The following is a 16,448-nucleotide window of genomic DNA, read 5'->3' as shown; positions in this document are numbered from 1 at the left end:
GAAGAGCTCAGAGCCTTGCTGCAGTGGGCCAAATGTGATGCCCAATTATTCGGAAACTAGTGAGAAATAAAATAAAAGCCGTATGCTGTTAGGGACCCGGATGTTGGACGGACTTCTGACTGTGATCCTGTGTGTCCGTGTGACTGCGTCTTCTTTCTTACCGATTGAGACAACCAGTCAGCTGCCTGGGCTGGACTGATACCAATCCATTCGTTTAGAATGCAGTAATTGGTGTAAATCACTTATAAATGTTCCTAAGCAGCCTCCGGGCATTGTAACCGCTATGTGGCTTGCCTGGGATGCAGACACACACCAGTCGCTCTGTGTAATCCATCTCCCTCCCTGATACACTGCTCTCAATGATTGTCCGATGGCATGGGCTGCACGGGGGAACGGCCTGAATCACACGAACCTCAGCGTGCTGACCCTTGGAATCCCGAGGTCCCCTGGCCACATGAGAGCCTGGCAGGTCACTCCTGAGAGGGACAGAATTTTTCTCCTGTGATATCCTAGGCACCTGCCATGCAGGTACTCAGCTCATTAAACAGGAAGGCAAGGGAGAGGAAGGGAAGAAAAGGAAAGGGAAGAGGAGGGGAGGGGAATGGGAGGAAAGAAGAGGGGAGGAAGAAAGAGGAAGGACAAAGAGCCCCAGGTGTCATCATGTTTAGGGCCTTGACTCTCCTGTGCAGCCTGCAGAGGCGTGTGCCCTGAGACGGCGCCCAGGCCAGGCAGCGGAGCTGGCAGCATCCCTCAGGCTTTCAGGAGCACCTATGGGAGGCGAAGGTGGGTCAAGGGCAAGGGGATGAGGGCGGCGGGTCACCTCTTAAACTTATGCTGATGCTCCCTAGCCCCGGTGCTTTGCCACAAGACCTCCCTGGAAACAGGTTTCTGGGCCTTTCGCCTCCGGAGCTCTGGGGCTCTAGCCCCCTCCCAGGCTGCTGGCTGCTGTCTGAACCCCCGCGTGGCAGACAGTCTTCCTGCCAATCAAGATAAGGGCAAGGCAAGGTGCTGACAGTGAGTGTCACCGGCCTCGCCTCGCGGGAGCAGGCAGGCCCCGGCTGCTGAGTGAGTGTGAATGCAGACGGTGATGGAGGGGAGACACCTGCTCGCCCCGGGGCAGGGCCAGGTCACCGTGGGCTCAGGTCAAGAAATGGAGAGGGCCCTGGGGCCGGGAGGCCAGGGGTCCACCCCTCCCTCCTTCCCCGGAGCTCACGGAGCCCCCCTAAGGTAAGAGGCTGAGGACTGCCTTCCAGGTGAGCCTGGCAGCAGGTGGGGGCCACGGGGCCACGGGGGCCAGGGAGCTGGAGGAAGCATTGTGTGGCTCCTGTCTGCCCAGCCATGAGGCAGAGCCCTCCCAGGGCCACACCTGTGGGAGAAGGTGACCTGGAGCCGTCCCAGGGCCAACACTGCTGGGGCCCTATCCCCCCCACCTCCTCTCCACCAGCCAGTGCCCGCCCCAGTCAGCATGTGGCTTTAGATCCAAAGGGCCAGGAGTTGGGACACTGTTGAGTGGCTTCTAGGATCCATGGCACCCAGGCTGCTGGGTGGTGGTCAGCAACAGCTGTAGCCACAGTCCCAGGACGTTGGGACGCAGAGCCACGTAGCAGGCGCCGTCAGCGTGACCACACTGGAGGGCCACAGAGGCGGTGTGGGAGGGAGTCAGTAAAGCAGGGAGGGGCACGGTGTCCCAAGGCCATGCTGGTGCTGAGGTCATAGCACCCTCCCCCCAGTACACCTCGGTCTCCAGGCGAAACCCTTTCACTCCAGGACAGCACCGTGTCCCCTGTGGAGCCAGCTCACCTCCCCGAGCAGGTCCACCCTTGCCCTCAGCATTTGCCCAGGACACTGGGCCCAGGTGTTGCTTTGATGTGTGTGGCATTGCGGCTGCCGTTGTGTGTCTGCTTCAGTCCTGGGGCAGCGCCCGGGACCCCTCGCTGCGCTGGTGCGGAGTGTGCGCTGCTCGGGCTGCATTTGGTGAAGGAGAAGGCGAGCAGCCCGCCCCGGGGCACCCATCCCTCCCAGGACCGACCAGGCCATCCTGCCCGCGTTATGTCCGAATGAGACACCCGTCTTTCCATGTGACAGGGCCAAGGCCGGTGTTGGCCTTCTGGGTGTTTCATTCACTCAGCGAATAGCTCCCCAGCGTCTGTTACCTGTCAGGCTCTGTGCTGGGTGCTGGAGTCTACCCAGCAGGACACACAGCTCACTGCAGGCTCGCCTCTCCCTGCCTCCCAGGTCACGGTCCCAGGGCCTGTCTGCCTCGCTCAGCAGCCGCGTTGCCCTGATCCTGGGCCATAAGCAGGCCAAGGCACAGGCCATTCTCAGCGAATCACAAAGTTACAGTCAGCTCCTCTGGTAAGGAAATGCGAACACACTGTGTGCAGCCTGGCGTGGCCACTTCAACAGCCATCGGTCACGACCCCTCCCCTGGCCATGCAGGCCTGATGCGCCCTTGCTCTCTGGCTCCTTCGGTATTCCCTGTCTGCTGAGTATCGAGGTAAACGGAGGTAGAAAGAGGAAAAGAGGAAGCTAATGGAAGAAAAAAAGAGGAGTCCAGCCAGCGTGGCCCAGTGGTTGAGCATCAGCCTGTGAACCTGGAGGTCACAGTTCGATTCCCAGTCAGGGCACAGGCCCGGGTTGTGGCTTGATACTCGATCATGTAGGAGGCAGCCGATCAGTGATTCTCACCACTGATATTTCTCTCTCTCTCTCTGTCTCCCTTCTTCTCTGAAATCAATAAAAATATTTTTTTAAAAAAAAAAAAAAAAGGAAGAAAGGAAGAGGGTTCAGCCCCCCAGACACACGCAGCCCAAGGCAAGTAAGCTTCCACTGCAAAGCAGCCACTGCCCAGCTTCCTCCAGCTCAGAACCAGACTCCTCCTGCCTCTTCCCGTCCATGTTTGGAACACGTGCTGAGCCCACGTTCCCTGGGTTCTGATGAAGCAGACCCCACAGCATGTGGCTGCTGAGCCCTTGAAATGCAGCCACTGGGACGTGCTGAACAATGACATTTGTGATATGCTGGGTTTATAAAATGTATTATTAAATTAATGCAATGCGTTGCTTCCAGCTTTCTGCCCTGGCCGGTGAGTGACTTAAATGGCAGTGTGTGTGTCTATGGAGAGAGAGCACCGCCCTGCGCCTGTGCCCTCCAGGTCAGATCAGCAGGCTGGCCCCATCCCCCAGCCCACGCTGACGCTTCTCCTGCCCAGAAACCTCGCCGTTTAGCTCCAAGCCACGCTCCCTGCCGCCTTTGCAGAGCGCGGTCACTGGCGTGGCATCACTCAGAGCTGGCCCTTGCCCTCTGCCGATAGCATCAGAGAAGCCCTGCCTGAAACGTGATCTCCCAGCAAATCTCAGGCCATCAGGCGCGATCTGAGGACAAAGAGGGGCTGCTGATGGAATGTCCCCGTCCCTACACGAAGGTCAATCCCAATCCCTCCTTTCTCCCCTCCCCGCCCTCCCACACCCGAGACCTTCATTTTCTGGCAAAGTTCCTCAAAGACCCTCCTCTGAGCCTGCACTCCCTGCCAGGCGGGAGTCCACAGCAGTCCAGCAGCAACGGGGCACTGAGCAGCCTCCCCACAGCCCCCCAAATGCTCACTGGCCAGCAGCCTCCCTCTCCCCTCACCCCGAGTGCTCACCCCAGCAGACTGCATCCCAGACACAGCCCTGAGGTCCCACAAGGGCAGGTTCAGTTTGATTCCCAGTCAGGGCAAAAGCCTGGGTTGTGGCTTGATACTCGATCATGCAGGAGGCAGCCGATCAGTGATTCTCACTGATTGCCAGGTTCTATGTTTGCATTTGTTGGAGGGGATCTTCCTGGACAGTGGAGGGTGGGCGTGGCAGGTTCCCTAGTTCTAAAGGTATCACGTGTGCCCAGTTCCTTGAGCCCCAAAGTCTCTCACTCCCTCCTCTTCTCCCTACTAGTGACCACGTCCTGTGACTTCTGCCACCAAGCGACGCCCCATGTTAGTGCCCCCCGTCCCCCTCCCTTCAGCCAGGCCACTGCTCTGCATCAAGTGACCACAGGGAGTGCCACCCGGCTCAGGCAGCCACTCACCCCCCTTCCACCCCAGGTCCCTGCGGGCAAGCTGCGCCTTAGCCCCAGCTCCCGAGGGGGAGAGGGAAGTCTGAGGGGCGGCAGGAAGTGGCAGAATGAGATGGCACCTGAGGCCACGCTGGTTTCCTGTCCCAAAGGACTGATCATTTCCATCTAAGCTGCATCCTCTCCCACTGGCCAATGTCCAGGCGAAAAGTGACAAGTCTAAGCCATACCCCAGGGGTTCAACATCTCTTCTTTTTTTTTTAATATATTTTGTTGATTTTTCACAGAGAAGAAGGGAGAGGGATGGAGAGTTAGAAACACCAATGAGAGAGAAATATTGATCAGCTGCCTCCTGTACACCCCCCTACTGGGGATGTGCCCACAACCAAGGTACATGCCCCTGACCGGAATCGAACCTGGGACCCTTCAGTTCGCAGGCCTGATGCTCTACATACTGAGCAACACCAGTTTTCGCAACATCTGACTCTTGGGGGTCTGGGCTTCCGAGTCCTGACTTGCTGGAATCTATACTTACCTGAAACTTTGTAAGGATGGAAGCTGTGTCCTTTTCTTTTAAAAAAAAAAATATATTTTTATTGATTTCAGAGAGGGAGAAAGAGAGATAGAAACATCAATGATGAGAGAGAATCATGGATCGGCTGCCTCCTACATGCCCTCTACTGGGGACCAAGCCCACAACCAAGGCATGTGCCCTGACTGGGAATCGAACAGGGACCTCCTGCTTCATAGGTCGACACTCAACCACTGAGCCACACCAGCCATGCGTGTCCTTATCTTGATCACACCCCAAATTTGCCTCCTTCCTGGTGATGCTCGGACAGGTTTGTGGGATGAACCATTGCTGCCCCCAATGGGTAAGCACAGTTTTGGGGGGCCTGTGAGACCCTCCTGGTCCCCCGCCCCCCGGCCCCCATCTGATTTCACAGCCTGTGTTGCCAATCTGCACCCTGCACCCTGCTCCCTATGCTCCGACGTTCTGGCCATGCCGCCATCATCCCCTGCTCCTCCTGTAACATTTCTTCTTTCTGGACTATGCTCCCCACCTGTGCTCCACCTCCCAAGGCCCAGTGTAAACATCACCTCCCAGGACGCCACCCCCCTCCACCTGCCTGCTGGGAAGCCGCACCCACCTGTCGAGGCCCCGGCGATCCTCACGCTGTGTCCAGATCCTCTTCTGACCAGGAGCCCTGTCCTCTGGGAAAGGTGACTGTTCCCGGAGTGCAGTGGCTGGAGACTGCACTGTCGCTTTATTTTATTTGTGATGGAGGACTGAGGCCGGAGCGTGAGGGCTCAGGTACAGGCCAAAGGCCATCAGGAAGGAAAGCTTCTCCCCAGATTCCAGAGATTCTGGCCTGACTGAGGAAGCGGGGGAGGGTCCACGCGCTCCTGGTGCGGCTCTGAGAGCAGCCAGAGGAACGGCCACGTCATCCACACAGCTGCAACCGCCCCTCCGCTGCGGAGGAGGCCCAGCTGGAGCACCTGTGGCCCAGACCATCCTCACGTCCTCAGTCACAGGGACCCTCCCGCCCTGTCCGTCCTGCCCCATTGGCTCCCGCCCGTGAGCATGCTGTCTGCACTCGTCACTATTTACCTGCATGGTCTGTGGGCCGGAGATTTCTCCCTCACCCGCCAGCTTTGTGTCAGGATCCAGTCTGCTGTGAGCCACATAAACACACAACAGGGCAGCTTTGGAACACAGGTTTATTTCTCCCAGGAGAGTTAGGGCCTGGACAGTCAGGCAGGGAATGCAGTGTGCCTCCCGGGAATCCTCAGGAGTCCGGGCTCCTCCTGCCTTGTCCCTCAACGTGTGCTCTCTGTTCACAAGTTCACGTCCTGGTCTGAGATCGCTGCTCCCCTCCAGCCATTGCACCTGCGCTCCAGCCAGGAGGACGTGGCACCGAGGTGCTGCCCGTGATGCTCCTGACGCCCCATTGGGCGGGCGTGGGCAGAGGAGCCGCTCAGCTGGGCTGGCCTTTGAGGGACAGAAGCTTTATTCCGAGTAACCGGGACCACAGACCTGATGGTACCGTATGAGAATAGAACAAAGGGAACGACCAGCAGCCCTGGCCATACCTGTCTCCTTGGCAATCAGTGGAGACACCCCTCACCAGCACCTTCACCATCAGCCCCTAGAAGCCTCAGACACACCCCTGGGCAGCACTCCCCTCCCTCCAGCGGGCCCCGCACTGGCCCGTGGGGCCTGCCTCCCGTCCTCGGGGCTCTGGCCATGCTGGTCCTGCTGTTTGAGGCCCTCCCTCCTCTCAGAGCCTCTCAGTCCCGCCCACTCTGCAGGCCCAGCCCGGGCCCTCTGCCTGGGGAAGCCTGGCCCACCCTGTGGCCTCTCTCCTGGTGCCCGGAGCACACGTCACCTACGCCAGCAGCGGACGCGGGCCTACAGGGAGTTCCTGCGCGTCCTTTACCGGCATCCATCGCCAGCTCCCCGCGGGCGGGAAAGGTTCACTCCACGCCCCACCCCTGCCCTCGGAAGTCAGACAAATGAGAACGCTGAGGCTGGCCGAGCGTCCCCGACCCCGGCTTCTCACCTATGAAATGAGGGAGCGACACCTGCCCCTCCAGCCTCTGCTCTCAAGACCCTGACTGAGGGTAGGCCGGGCAGGCCCTCCTCCTGGGGGTCGCTGGCTCCATCTCAGCAGGAGGGGGGCCCTTTTCTCCTTGTTTTTGGGGAGTCACCCTTTCCCTTCATGGGAAGCTCGCCATCAGCCCCGCCCCACGTCCCTGTGACAACACACCAGCCCCCTGGTCCCCACCCCTATCCCACCCCCATGCCCCAAATAAACAGCAGCTCGTGTGTAAGAGGTTTTTAATGTCATCTCGGTTTGCAAGGTGGAGGAGCGGAACGGGGCCTCTATTCGGCTCACTCACAGGGGACCTGCTGCCTTGTCCGGGGACCTTCCCACCGAGGCCGGCGGCCCCACCGCGCCGCCTGCTGTCCGCTCGCCGGGCTGGCTGAGGCTGGTTGCATAAATTATTAACCAGAGCACAAATATCACATGACCACGACGCTGCCGCCAGGGCATGCTCCCTCCTGCCTGGGTCTGAGTGACGGGCGAGCGCTGGGTCCAAGGCTGATGGTGGCGTCGTCCCCGCAGGCAGCGGCCTGGACCGGGCCTGGCAGGGCCCAGAGGACCGCCTTCCCTGGCACCGCGCTCCTTTCCCGGCACAGAAGCAGCCCATCTTAGCAGCACCTGGAGGACGGGGCAGCTCACCCCGTGTGTGATGGCAGCGGGGTCCTCGGGGTCAGGTCAGCAAAGTGAGCCTAAGGGGGGCCCTGGCTCCCACCTGGACCCGTGAGCCCCGAGAACAGAGCCCAGGACAGGCCAGCACACGACATGTGAGAAGTACAGACATATTTCGGCCTTTCCCGGCCACATACACTCCGTGCAGTCTCCTTCCCTTTTAACAACCTTTAAAGCCATAGGAACCCTTCTTCGCTGCGGCTTGCCCCTGATCTGGAACCCCACGATGCCCTCCTGTGCCCACAGCCACAGCCCCCTCCCGAGGACTCTGGTGCCCCCGCTGTCCTGCCTGGTGTCTGAGCCTGGCTTCCCAGAAGGGGCTCCAGGCACCGTGGCTCTCAGGGCACAGGAGCCCCAGCTCTGCAGGCCCAGGGTCCGCCTCCGCCCCGGGACTGGTCTGGTTGTGGTTTGAACAAACCTCAGATACTCGTCTCAGCCCATGTGTCCTGGGGGTGACCAGGCCTTGGGTCCCCCATAAGGTACGTATGGACTATCGACCTCACCCCACCTGCAGATGATGCCAGACAAGAGCAGAACGGACTGCCTGGCACCACCAACAACCACATGTCACAATTTTGAAGAAACAAGGAGTGGGGTTCCCCCTCTCCAGGAGTGTAGCCATGAACTGTGCTGTCCCGGGCCAGTGCCAGGCCCCAGAGAGGGCCAAGCCCAGGAGAGGACCTGCTGGCCACGCTGAGCTGCTGCCCACACTCCGTGGTGCTGACGACAGAGCCCGGAGCCGGGGGCCGCGGGAGCAGCCCTCCCTGCCTGCACAGGTCTCTTCCAACGAGAAATAAAGTTTATAAAAGTAATTCCTCTCATTTTATAACTTAAGTGCATCAAGCGTTTCCTTAAATAGAGCTCACACTGAAAATAACCACACCTCTGCTGCCCAGGCGTGTCTGCCATCACGGGCACAGACTCTGCAGATGACGTGTGAAAGGTCACTCACACACCTGCCTGCCTGCCCGCCTGCCTGCCCGCCCGCCTGCCGTGGTTGTACGGATGAAGAGACGTGTGCACCTCTTGACAAGCGCTTCCTGAGGAGGTGGGAAGCGGTTAGGGTCTCTACTATCTAGCCTGCATGACAATGTCTACATTAAACATCCCTGTCCTCAGCGACAAACACGCCTGCAAACCTAACGCTAAGACTCTTATTAAAACATTAAACTATGAGATCTGTTATGCATCCAGTCTTTGGAAATGCCAGCCACCCCCTTCGGCAGCATCTCCGACAAGACACCCTCCCCCGCCGCCTCGTCCCGGCCTCCGGCCCTGCAGCCAGCGGCCCTCCCGCGTGTGGTGTTCCATACGGAGCCCGGCCACCGAGCTCTGGGGGAGGCTCAAGAGGTGAAGTAAGAATTCTGCATGGAGTACAGGTGGTCAATGGGGTTCCCCACTCTGGACTGCAGGGGCCCGGCTTCCGAGGTTGCTAGGAAACAGTCACCCAGGTTACTGAGGGAGGTGTCGTCACTATCCAGGTCGTGGAAAAGGGGCTCGGCACCTGAAATGAAGAAGAAACACAGGCGTGAGGGTCTGAAAGCAGGGACTCCCCTGGGTGCTGAGAAACACACCAGCACCCAGCATTCTGGCGTGCGGGTGCCGTGGAAGGCTACACGGACAGAGTCCCTGTCCACAGGCCTCTAGTCTCCTGGGGCTCATGTCTGCAGTGCAACAACTGAAAACACGCCAAACGCCAAGCTGAGCGCAGGGAAAAGAGGGCAGTCAACCACCTCCCCTCCGTGACAGCGCAGTCAGGGGCGCGGCACCTCTGCCTCCCGCATCTGTATGCGGGCAAGCAGAAGGGGACCCCCGACCGGCCAGCTGGAGGCCACGTGACAACCAGAGGCGCATGCCCTTCACTCCACTCCAAGTCAACCGGACAGGGAAAACCAGTTTGCTGGGCTTGTCTCGCGGTTTTAATGGTTCATTTTACTGAAGGGTCCTCAGGGCCTGTATGTAGTAAGACGCCTGGGACTGGAAAGTTAAGAATCAGCAAAAAGGCATTTGCCCAGTTTTCCACAGCTGTGGAGTGACGACGGGTACAGAGGAAGCCAACACCACGATGGCGGCGGGTCAGCGAGGACCGCAGGCCCAGCCTGCACTGGGTTTATCGGACGCATTGAGGGCAGACAGGGTCAACGTGAAGCGCAGGGGGGCTTTTAACATAAAGGGCATGAGAACTTGGACCACACGCGTGCGCTGAGGCCTGTCTCAGATGCTGTTTTGGAGGCTTGCCATTCAGACTTTGCTTTTAGCTCTCGGGCTGTGTGTGCGGATTCCACCGGCAGGGGCTGCTGCCCGGGCCGCTGACCTCGTGTAAACTGCTGCCGGGTACCTGGCCCTGAGGTCCAACCCCAGCCGCCCAGCTAGAGCTCACCCAGCCACTGGCGAGTGCAGAGGCTCAGCTCTCCACACACCAGGATTTAGACCCCCGTGCTGGAGGGTGGGTGTGGGAATTGGGGTTCTTTGGACCTCTCAGGTCAGCTTCTGCTTCAGGAATTCCAGGAGAACCGAGCAGGCGTCCATGTGGTCCAATGAGAACAGCGTTTTCTCAGCTTTTATGTATTTCCTTCCCGTGAAAGTTCACTGTCCTTGGGCCTCCTGCCTAGATCCGTGGTCTGCAAACTGCGGCTCTTTGGCCCCTTGAGTGTGGCTCTTCCACAAAATACCAAGGCCTGGACGAGTCTATTTTGAAGAAGTGGCATTAGAAGTTTAAGTTTAGCCGATACCGGTTTGGCTCAGTGGATAGAGCATTGGTCTGCGGACTGAAAGGTCCCAGGTTCGATTCCGGTCAAGGGCATGTACCTTGGTTGCGGGCACATCCCCGGTAGGGGGTGTGCAAGAGGCAGCTGGTGGATGTTTCTCTCTCATCGATGTTTCTAGCTTTCTATCCCTCTCCCTTCCTCTCTGTAAAAAATCAATAAAATATATTTTTAAAAAGAACTTTAAGTTTAAAAAACTTGGTTCTCAAAAGAAATGTCAATCTTTGTACTGTTGATATTTGGCTCTGTGGACTAATGAGTTTGCCGACCACTGGCCTAGGTCATGCTGACAGGGCTGACAGACGCGCCGGCCCCTCTCCGGAGGGAAGGACGGGAAGTTCAGCCAGGCAGGCGGGAAGCACAACCTCCTGCTTAAAACCGAGAACTCAGCGGCGCTGAGGGGAGTGAACGGAGACAGCGCTGGTGACCTGCCTGCCGGGTGCTCTGTGGCCCCTGCGTGGGGACCCAGCAGGACTTCCTGGGCCTCGTGGGGCATGCAGCTTCAGGAGACAGCTGGGAACGGGCGGATGTGTTTGCGCAGAAAAGAAACGCACACAAGCAAGCTGTGATGGTCCCTGTGAGGTGGCGGCCTGGGGGCCAGCAGGGGCCACATCGGAGGGTGGGCCTGGGGCAGTAGAACTGAGTGCTTCCTTGACAAATACCATTAAACCAAAGGTGAGCATTGAGGAGGGCCATCCTGCAGGCAGACCACGTGCACCTGCAGGCACAGGAAGGTCCTGTTTCCTCACTTCCTGAGGGGCGGGCTGAGGCAGCAGCGTGGCCCTCCTCACTCCCCCGCCCGCGGAGGCCTCTTACCATAGGGGTGCATGTGGTCTCCAGGCATCTGGGGCGGGGTGAGGCCCTGCCGGAAGGGGTCCGCGCTGTACACGCCCTGCTCCATGGCCAGCAGCTGCTGCGGGGTGGGCAGGGCCGTGTAGGGGCTCATGATGCCTTCCAGCCCGGTGCTCCCGCCGCCGTTGGTCTGAGCTGTGGGACAAAGAGGCCAGGTCACCTCCCATGCAGCCCGCATCTCCCGCCGGGCAGGGGGACACAGAGCATCTTCCAAACATCACAGCCCTCATCCCAGGGCCCCGCCGGGCACTGGTCTTTGCTGCGGCTCCATACAGAGAGGAGAGTGGAGAGCAGGCGGGGGCAGCGCAGGGAGTCTGGGCTGCCCTGGGCACCCCCGTAGCCTGACCCCGTGGACCACGCAGGGCTGCGTAAGCGACCTCACAACGCAGCAGCCGACTTCCCCAGAGATGGTGTCCAGAGAGCAGGGAGCAGAAACTGCCACATCCTGTAAGACCTGCCCTCAGGGGTCACACCCAATCAGCCTATTCAGTGACTAAGGGGACTGCAGGCTGTGGCCACCGGGGGAAGAGCATCTCGTCAAAGGACTGTGTGGCCACGGCTAAGTCACTTCTTACTGGCTGGGTCAGGGCTTTCCATTCACAGAGGGGACAGATGTGAACTGACTGGCGGGTCCCAGCCTGCGCCTTATGAGAGCGTCCTGAACCACGCCATTGAAACAAAGGCATCTGCCGAAACCGGTTTGGCTCAATGGATAGAGCGTTGGCCTGCGGACTGAAAGGTCCCGGGTTCGCTTCTGGTCAAGGGCATGTACCTTGGTTGTGGGCACATCCCCAGTGGGGGGTGTGCAGGAGGCAGCTGGTAGATGTTTCTCTCTCATCAATGTTTTTAACTCTCCTGAGAGCCGTGTGAGAAGCTGGGGAACTCTGGGCCGCCAGTGGCGTCCTGGCTGAGCCCAGTGTCAAGGTCCACCCAGGTTCGTGGAGCGTTGCTTGGGGCCTTCCGAGTGTGGCTGCAGACCAGCAGCTGCGGGAGCTTGTTAGACATGCAGGTTCCCAGGCCCCGCCCCGATCTTACAGCCAGAGTCTGTGCTGTTGCAGGTGCAGGTGGCCCACGTGTGGGTGATGGGCATGTGAGAGCCTGTCTTAGGAGCAGGCAGACCATTGGGGGATCTGGGGAACGGACGGCTGAGTGGGGCCATATCACTTCAACGGACGTTTTTCTAAAACCGTCACTCTTGATTGAATGTTTTGAGCTTCCTTGAAGACTCCCAACTGTCCTTTTTTCCCTCCCCAGTCCTCGTTTAAAAATGAGGTTGAGCCCGGCCATGTGGCTCCGTGGCTGAGCATTGACCTATGAACCAGGAGGTCAGGGTTTGATTCCCGCTTTGAGCACATGCCTGGGTTGCGGGCTCAATCCCCAGTGGGGGGCATGCAGAAGGCAGCCAATCAATGATTCTCTCTCATCATTGATGTTTCCATCTCTCTCTCCCTCTCCCTTCCTCTCTGAAATCAATTCAAAATACAGTTTAAAGAAATGAGGTTCATGCAGGAACTCTGAATCAGAGAGAGGGGTCTGGGTTCCTGATGGGCCCCTTCCTCCTGTGGGGCCTCGGTCAGCCTCGTGGACCCTTTAGTACCGTCACCGCCGGCCTCGGGGTGGCTCTGTCAGTGTCAGGCCAGCAGGCGGGAGCCGGGCTGTGAACTAGAAACTTGCTCCGCAAAGCAGGCAATTACTCGTTTACTGTCATCATCCCCCCGTTTTACGTAATTTTGACAAAGGCGGAGTCACAACGTGCTTCATGGGGCTGATCTGCCCGAGGACGGAGGACTAGGCAGGACGAGGCGCTGCAGGCCATCCTCACTGTCCCGACACTGGGCAGGGCCAGGGCAGGTGCTCAGGCAAGCCCAGCGCCCCCTCCCGCAGGCGGATCCAGGCTGCAGCGGTGCCAACCGGTCACAGCTCCTCGGGCTCAGTTCCCGCACAGCGAGGCCAGGCTCCACCCGCACGGCGAGGCCAGGCGTCTGGGAGCCCACAGGGGCCGTCCAGGAAGCGGGGCAGCTGGAGGCTGTGGCAGGGGATCGGCCTGGCAAGGCCGGCGTTAGGGCCCTTACCTGAGCTCAGCCGCTGCGTGTTCTGCTGGTCCTGCTGCTGCTGCTGCCGCCGGGCCAGCTTCTTCATCTGCGGCGGAGAGACCCAGGGTTAGACGGCAGGGGACTGGCAGGGGCTCAGGCCTCGGGGACGGCCGCGTGAAGGGCGGGAACAGGCCCCCAGAGGTGACGCACATGCAGCGCCCGGAGTTAGCTGCCGGTGCTTTGCCGTGTGGAATGGCAGCTCTGGGCAGCCATGGTGTCTCAGCAGGAGCAGCGAGTCCCTCCCCACAAACAAAACTTGCTGCTGATGTTGAGAGTTTTACATGAGGTCTGCGTGCGGGGAGGGGCCTGCAGCCTGGCAGGGGCTGCCCCCAGGGTGTGAGCTGGGGTGAACTAGAGGCTGTCCACATCACTCCCCTGCCTGCTGGTCCTCGGGTCTGCGGACCCACTGGGAGGGTCAGCCTCCAGGTAAGGAGCTCACCCCCAAAGACCATGAGGGCACACACTTCCTGAAGGAACACTGTGACCCGGTGTTTCTCAAACTATGTTCCGTGAACAGCGAGGGTCCCATGAGATACCAATATCCACTGGAGTGTGTGCGTGGAGACGCTAGGTTACAAAATAATTCTCTACTACGAGGCTCCCCAGAGCTCCGCAGGTGCTCCATGCCACGTGACTCCGCAGGCTGCCGGCCCTTCACACCCTTTAGCCATGAAACCCTCCCATGGGAAGGACCATGGAAGGCACAATAACGGCGTGTTCCAAGAAACTCAGGGAGGCACACGCTCCTTAAACCGTTATGTAAATAGCGAGCTGTAATTCGTCGCCCGCTGATGCTCAAGGCTCTCAAGCAATGGGCCACCGGACATGTGAATTCAAGTCTAAAGTAAAAGACTGTGCCCTGCTGGTGTAGCTCAGTGATTGAGATTGCTGGTTCGATTCCTGGTCAGGGAACATGCCAGGGTTGCAGGCCTGATTTGGGGGGGGGGGGGGGGGGGGAGTAGGAGGTGGCTGGTTGATGATGTTTCTATCTCTATCCTCCCTTCCTCCTCTCTCTCTCAAATCAATAAAAACATTTACAGTAAAGGCCTGCCCGGGAGAATGAAGATGGTACTATGAAGACGTGGCCTGCACTGGTTAGGTGGGTTGGGGGGACAAGTGGGAGGCTGTTGCTCTGGGAGAGGCGGGAGGCGTCCGCGGGCCATCATGTCGAGGTAGAACAGTCATATGTGGGCCTTTGGTTTCTCTCTGACATTTGAAAAGAACTTTGAATCTGGGTAAAACTAATGTAACTTAAAGAACCTGCTTTTCCCAAAAGGCACAGGAAGACACTTGTTCACGCACACACGCACACGCAGGCCAGGCCCACAGTCATGGCCACGAGAAAAACAGAGGCCATTTCACCAGGACAAACGCCCACCACTCCGCAGCCACGCGGCTGGGCCTCAGATGACTGTTGAGAGCAGAACCTCGAAGTCGAGGGAACGCTCCATGAGTGAGCTGTCGGCCAGGACACGGCCCCCTCTCCCGTCCCAGGGGCCCGCCCCCAACAGGCAGGCTGAGGCGCCGGCTACCTTGGCTCGCTGGTTCTGGAACCACACCTGGACCACACGGACGCTCAGCCCGGTCTCTGCAGCCAGCGTCTCCCTCACCTGGAAAAACAGAGCGTTAGACCATGAAGGAAAGGTGGGAACTCCGTGCAGAGCGCGGGAGGCCTGAGGGGTCTGGTGCCGGCACGGCACTGCCCGACGTGCAGCCAGATGGAAGCACGGGAACAGAGAGGGTCTCCCAGGCGCACGGGGAGGAGTGAGTGTCCCCTTAGAAGTGAATAAGAGGTCTTTGGGGCATCCCCGACTCTGGAAATCAGGCTTTCAGATGGCTCTCAAGCTTTGCAAAGCCTATGCCCAGCCGACCACCATGCGTGTGCACTGACCCTCTCAAGGAGCACCCAGAGTGAAGGCTGCCAAGCAAAACACAGTGGTTCTCTTCTCTGTCCTAATTCATGACCTGAGTGTTCGGTTCTGTCCCCCAGCTCTGGGTGACCAGGTGTTTCACGAACACTCATTCATGTTCAGTAACCCCACGAGAGCCTGGCCCAAAAAGACTGCGACGGCCTCCGGATTCCGGCAGAGCAGACGCCCTGGACAGGCACACACCCTGGGGCCCTGCAGAGTGGGGCCATGGGGACCCCCACCATGAAGATCTGTGTTTAAATATCTGCCCTCGTGTAGACGCACGCCGAGGGGCCGGAGCAGCATGGCCCTGCTAGTCGGATTCGGGAGGAGCTCCCTGAGTGAGCCCATCAGCAGGGCGGCCAGGAGGCCTGGGGGGGGGGGGGGGGGAGGATCAGACCAGTGCACAGCACAGCCTTCTGTACACAGCTATGCCCAGGGACCCGCCTTCACCGTGAGACCCTCGCCGCCCTGCAGAGGCCCAGCCCAAGAGCTGCCTGTTCTGCAGAGCCTGCTGACTCCCAGGCACAGGGGCCTTTCCCGCCGCCCCGGCCCTGGCCACGCGGCCTCTCTCAGGTGCAGTCATGTGCACGCGTGTCTGCTGCCAAGGCTGGAGGCTGCCGGGACCCGCTGGGCACAGGCCCACGGGGGTGAGCGTTCAGTGCACGCACACAAGCACCATGAGGGTGGTCATTTGTCCTGGGCGAGCTGACGGCAGGCCATTTCACTTTCCCCAGGACCGCCCAGAGTCCAGAGAAGCGCCGAGCACTCTGCTGTGAATAGCTCCAATCTCTCCAGTGTTGCTCCTCCCCGGCTTCCCCGCACGCCAACTTAGTGGGGCTGGCCAAGGCCGGTCGTGGCGTGGAAAGTGGGTGCGTGGGAGTGGGAGTGAAACCCAGGAGGGCTTCCCTGGGCTTGCTGGGTGACGTAGCCTCTGGCCTTCTGCTATCTTCCGGAGAACAGCATCAGGTGCCGCTCTCAATCAGCCCAACCCTCGAAGGAGAGGCTGGTGACAGCGGAACCTGAGCCCACAGGCTGCAGCCCTGCCCTGCCCAGGGGCAGGAAATCACTGAGGGCTGGAAACCACGGAGGTGGTGTTTGTTACGGCAGCAAACCATGAATGACACAGATACAGATGCAGAAAAAACAATGCTAAAGTGTTCATGTGTTTCCTCCATGAAATTCAATGGGGGCTTTCTTATCTGTATCACATACGTGACAGGGACCAGCTTGTGACAGGCAGCCACAAACGGCAGCTGCTCAATGCACAGGCCAGCGCTCCGTGGCAGAGACCAGTGTCCCCAACACCCACCCTCTGCCTCCTATCAGCACCCGGATCCCAGCTTCAGCACAGCACGTGGTCGGCCGGGCAGACTCACTCCAGTCTCCCTGCAGGAGGCCGTCCCAGGATCACATTTTGGCCAAACACATATGAATGAAAGTGACGCAAAGAATCCTGGGTTTGCCCTTAAAGAGGCAGCTGCCTGCCCTCCACTTCCTCTT

The 16,448-nt window shown here is 59.3% G+C and overlaps 1 protein-coding gene across 2 annotated transcripts in view; it reads right to left on the bottom strand.

Annotated features, from left to right (window-relative positions):
* Window positions 1-6,888: 6,888 nt before the first annotated feature.
* LMX1A (LIM homeobox transcription factor 1 alpha) overlaps window positions 6,889-16,448 on the bottom strand; it is a 102,596-nt gene continuing 93,036 nt past the window's right edge. For both annotated transcript variants that reach the window (XM_084867124.1, XM_084867125.1), the window contains exons 6-9: window positions 14,568-14,645; window positions 13,015-13,081; window positions 10,907-11,077; window positions 6,889-8,829 (exon numbers count right to left, since the gene is read on the bottom strand). In XM_084867124.1, the coding sequence (XP_084723250.1) occupies window positions 8,669-8,829; window positions 10,907-11,077; window positions 13,015-13,081; window positions 14,568-14,645 (477 nt within the window). In that variant the 3' untranslated portion in view covers window positions 6,889-8,668. The remainder of the gene's footprint in view (window positions 8,830-10,906; window positions 11,078-13,014; window positions 13,082-14,567; window positions 14,646-16,448) is intronic.

The sequence above is a fragment of the Pipistrellus hanaki genome (genome assembly GCF_964339955.1).
Source record: "Pipistrellus hanaki genome assembly, chromosome: 18".
Taxonomy (NCBI): Eukaryota; Metazoa; Chordata; class Mammalia; order Chiroptera; family Vespertilionidae; genus Pipistrellus; species Pipistrellus hanaki.
Note: the sequence above shows the minus strand (reverse complement) of the source record. Positions and strands in the feature narration are given on the sequence as shown.